Source organism: Babylonia areolata, chromosome 5, assembly GCF_041734735.1.
Source record: "Babylonia areolata isolate BAREFJ2019XMU chromosome 5, ASM4173473v1, whole genome shotgun sequence".
Lineage (NCBI taxonomy): Eukaryota > Metazoa > Mollusca > Gastropoda > Neogastropoda > Buccinidae > Babylonia > Babylonia areolata.
The window spans coordinates 5,589,062-5,591,561 of NC_134880.1; the positions used below are offsets into that span (position 1 = coordinate 5,589,062).

At 44.6% G+C, this 2,500-nt stretch overlaps 1 protein-coding gene across 1 annotated transcript in view; it reads right to left on the reverse strand.

Annotated features, from left to right (window-relative positions):
- Positions 1 to 2,500, reverse strand: part of LOC143282330 (uncharacterized) — a 17,603-nt gene that overhangs the window by 6,333 nt on the left and 8,770 nt on the right. Inside the window, exons 5-6 of the mRNA XM_076587937.1 lie at positions 2,456 to 2,500; positions 257 to 364 (exon numbers count right to left, since the gene is read on the reverse strand). The exon at positions 2,456 to 2,500 is cut by the window's right edge and continues 126 nt beyond it. Coding sequence (XP_076444052.1) covers positions 257 to 364; positions 2,456 to 2,500 — 153 coding nt within the window. The remainder of the gene's footprint in view (positions 1 to 256; positions 365 to 2,455) is intronic.

The following is a 2,500-nucleotide window of genomic DNA, read 5'->3' on the forward strand; positions in this document are numbered from 1 at the left end:
CACGCTACCCTTGTAGTAGGTATTAACGTGGCGATGGCCTTGAGATGGCCTTAGTGGTCGGCGAGGCTCTAAGCACCATAATTTCAGTTTCAGTTTTACACGTACACGCACACAGACATGCACGAACAAACACACAGAAAAACACAAAACCACATGCACAATCACGCACGCACGCACGCGCGCACGCACACACACACACACACACACACACACACACACACACACACACACACACACACACATATGTGGAACTCACATGTCTCAGACCAGACAAAGGATGCTGAGGAGTTCTGAAGATGCCTGATGAATGGGTGGGCGTGGCCTGTCCACAGCCCCACTCTGTCAGTTTGCTGATTTCCGAAACCTTAGAAAGAGAGTTAAAAAGGGCAGGTTGAAAAAAAATGTAATGTTGTTGTTGTTGTTGTTGCTGTTATTCTATTTTATCTTTCTTTTTCTTCTTTTTTTGAAATGTTTGGATAGGTGGTATGTTAACAGAGAAGAAAGAGAGAAGAAGAAGAAGAAGAAGAAGAAGAAGAAGAAGAAGAAGAAGAAGAAGAAGAGGAGGAGGAGGAGGAGGAGGAGGAGGAGGATACTGAACAAGTACAAGGAATGTCCATGCCGTTTCAGTGGCATTATACTCATCCCCTGGTCTCTCCACCACACCCTCCTCCTCAATACACAACACCACTCATGCTCATCGGCCGCAGCCCCGGGAGCCAACAGTTCTTCAGGGAGCTGTCAAAGTCTGGCCCCACACTCCAGAGGAGACCCCGCCGAATCACTTGGGTGGCGTTCGACAGTCTGTTCATTCAGCCTCTGCAGGACACAAACCTAGCGAGCCCCTTACTGAAGACAGTGATCACTCTGTAAAAGTGTAAGTCACGGAGTCAGACTGCGTGACAGTAGTGAAGACCAGCCACTTGGTCCCTCTGGTGACAGTTTCCAGTGAGTCTGCTGACACTGAAGGTTGTATTGTGTTGTATTGTATTGTGTTGTATTGCGTTGTATTGTATTGTATTGCGTTTTATTGTATTGCATTGCGTTGTATTGTATTATTTTGTCTTGTGTTGTATTGCATTGCACTGTATTGCATTGCATTATATTGCATTGTACTGTTTTGTATTGTTTTGTTTTGCATTGTATGCATTGTATAGTATGCATTGTATTGTATTGCATCGCACTGTATTGCATTGCTTTGTATTGCATTGTATTGTATTGTATTGCATTGCGTTGTATTGTATTGCATTGTATTGTTTTGTTTTGTATTACGTCTTGTCACAACACATTTCTCTGTTTGAAATTCGGACTGCCATCCGCGGAGACAGCCCGTCGTCACAGTGAAGAGCCACCTTTTTGTTCTGACTACAGGTGTAGTTGTTTTACTGTCAAAGTCGACATTTGTACAGAATTCGCCCAGGGACAATGTTTTTGTTGCTGTGGGTTTTTTGCTACGTGGCTAAGAGCATGGTACACTCGCACCTCGGTTTATCGTCTTTCCAAAGACTAGTACCCAGACCCACCACTCAAGTTGTTCTGTATTGTCCATGTGTTCTGTGTGGCTTATTCAAGATTAAAGAGGCTATGCCAGTCTTGAATAAAAAGCTAATCTGTGTTTGCACATTTCTTCTGTCTTTGCTGCTGTGTGCACATGTCAAATGATTGGTATAAGGACAGGCCCGGCGCTTCCTTTTTTGAGGAAGTGTCTGGGTTTGTTCCAATGTACCTTTTATTTACCCGTGTGCTAGCTGAATCGGTAGCGTAAGCATCACTGACTTGAAGTTGTGTACCTTGTGTAATGGAGAGAGTTACCACTCTTTACTATTTGTCCACCACTCAAGGTTTAGTAGGGCGGGAGTATATGGGGATTTGAACCCGTGGACACTCACTTCCTAGTATTGCCAGCAGGCCACTGCTCCACTTGGACAGGGACTCACCACGAGCTGTTACAGGTCCGAACAAAACAAGAACTACAGAGACAACCGACAGCTTAGAAAGGAAGGAGTTTTTAACTTTCAGTGGGTTAAGGGTGGAGATTTTTCCGATCTCCCAGGTCAACATACGTGCAGACCTGCTGGTGCCTGAACCCCCTTCGTGCGTAAACGTATGCAGAATATTACGTCAATTAAAGTTCATGTAGTCCATTGTCAGTGAACTGTGGGTTATGGAAAGAAATAAGAACATACCCAGCATCCGCACCCTCCCCCCCCCCTCCCCCCCCCAAAAAAAAATAAAAACCCAAACAAAAAAACGGAGTATGGTTGCCTACATAGCGGAGTAAATAAAACAAAACAAAAAACCACAATCATACGCATAAAAAAAAACTCACTCTTAGATTTCAGTGAACGTGGCAGTTGCAGGCCACGAACGCAGAATATGATTTTACCGTGGAAATGAAAGCACCACAGTAGCACCAATTGCATCAGTCCAGAAAAAAAACCAAAAAACCCAGTCCTACCTTGACAGGGTTCCTCATCCAGTCCAGCACGTGTCTGGCAGTGAG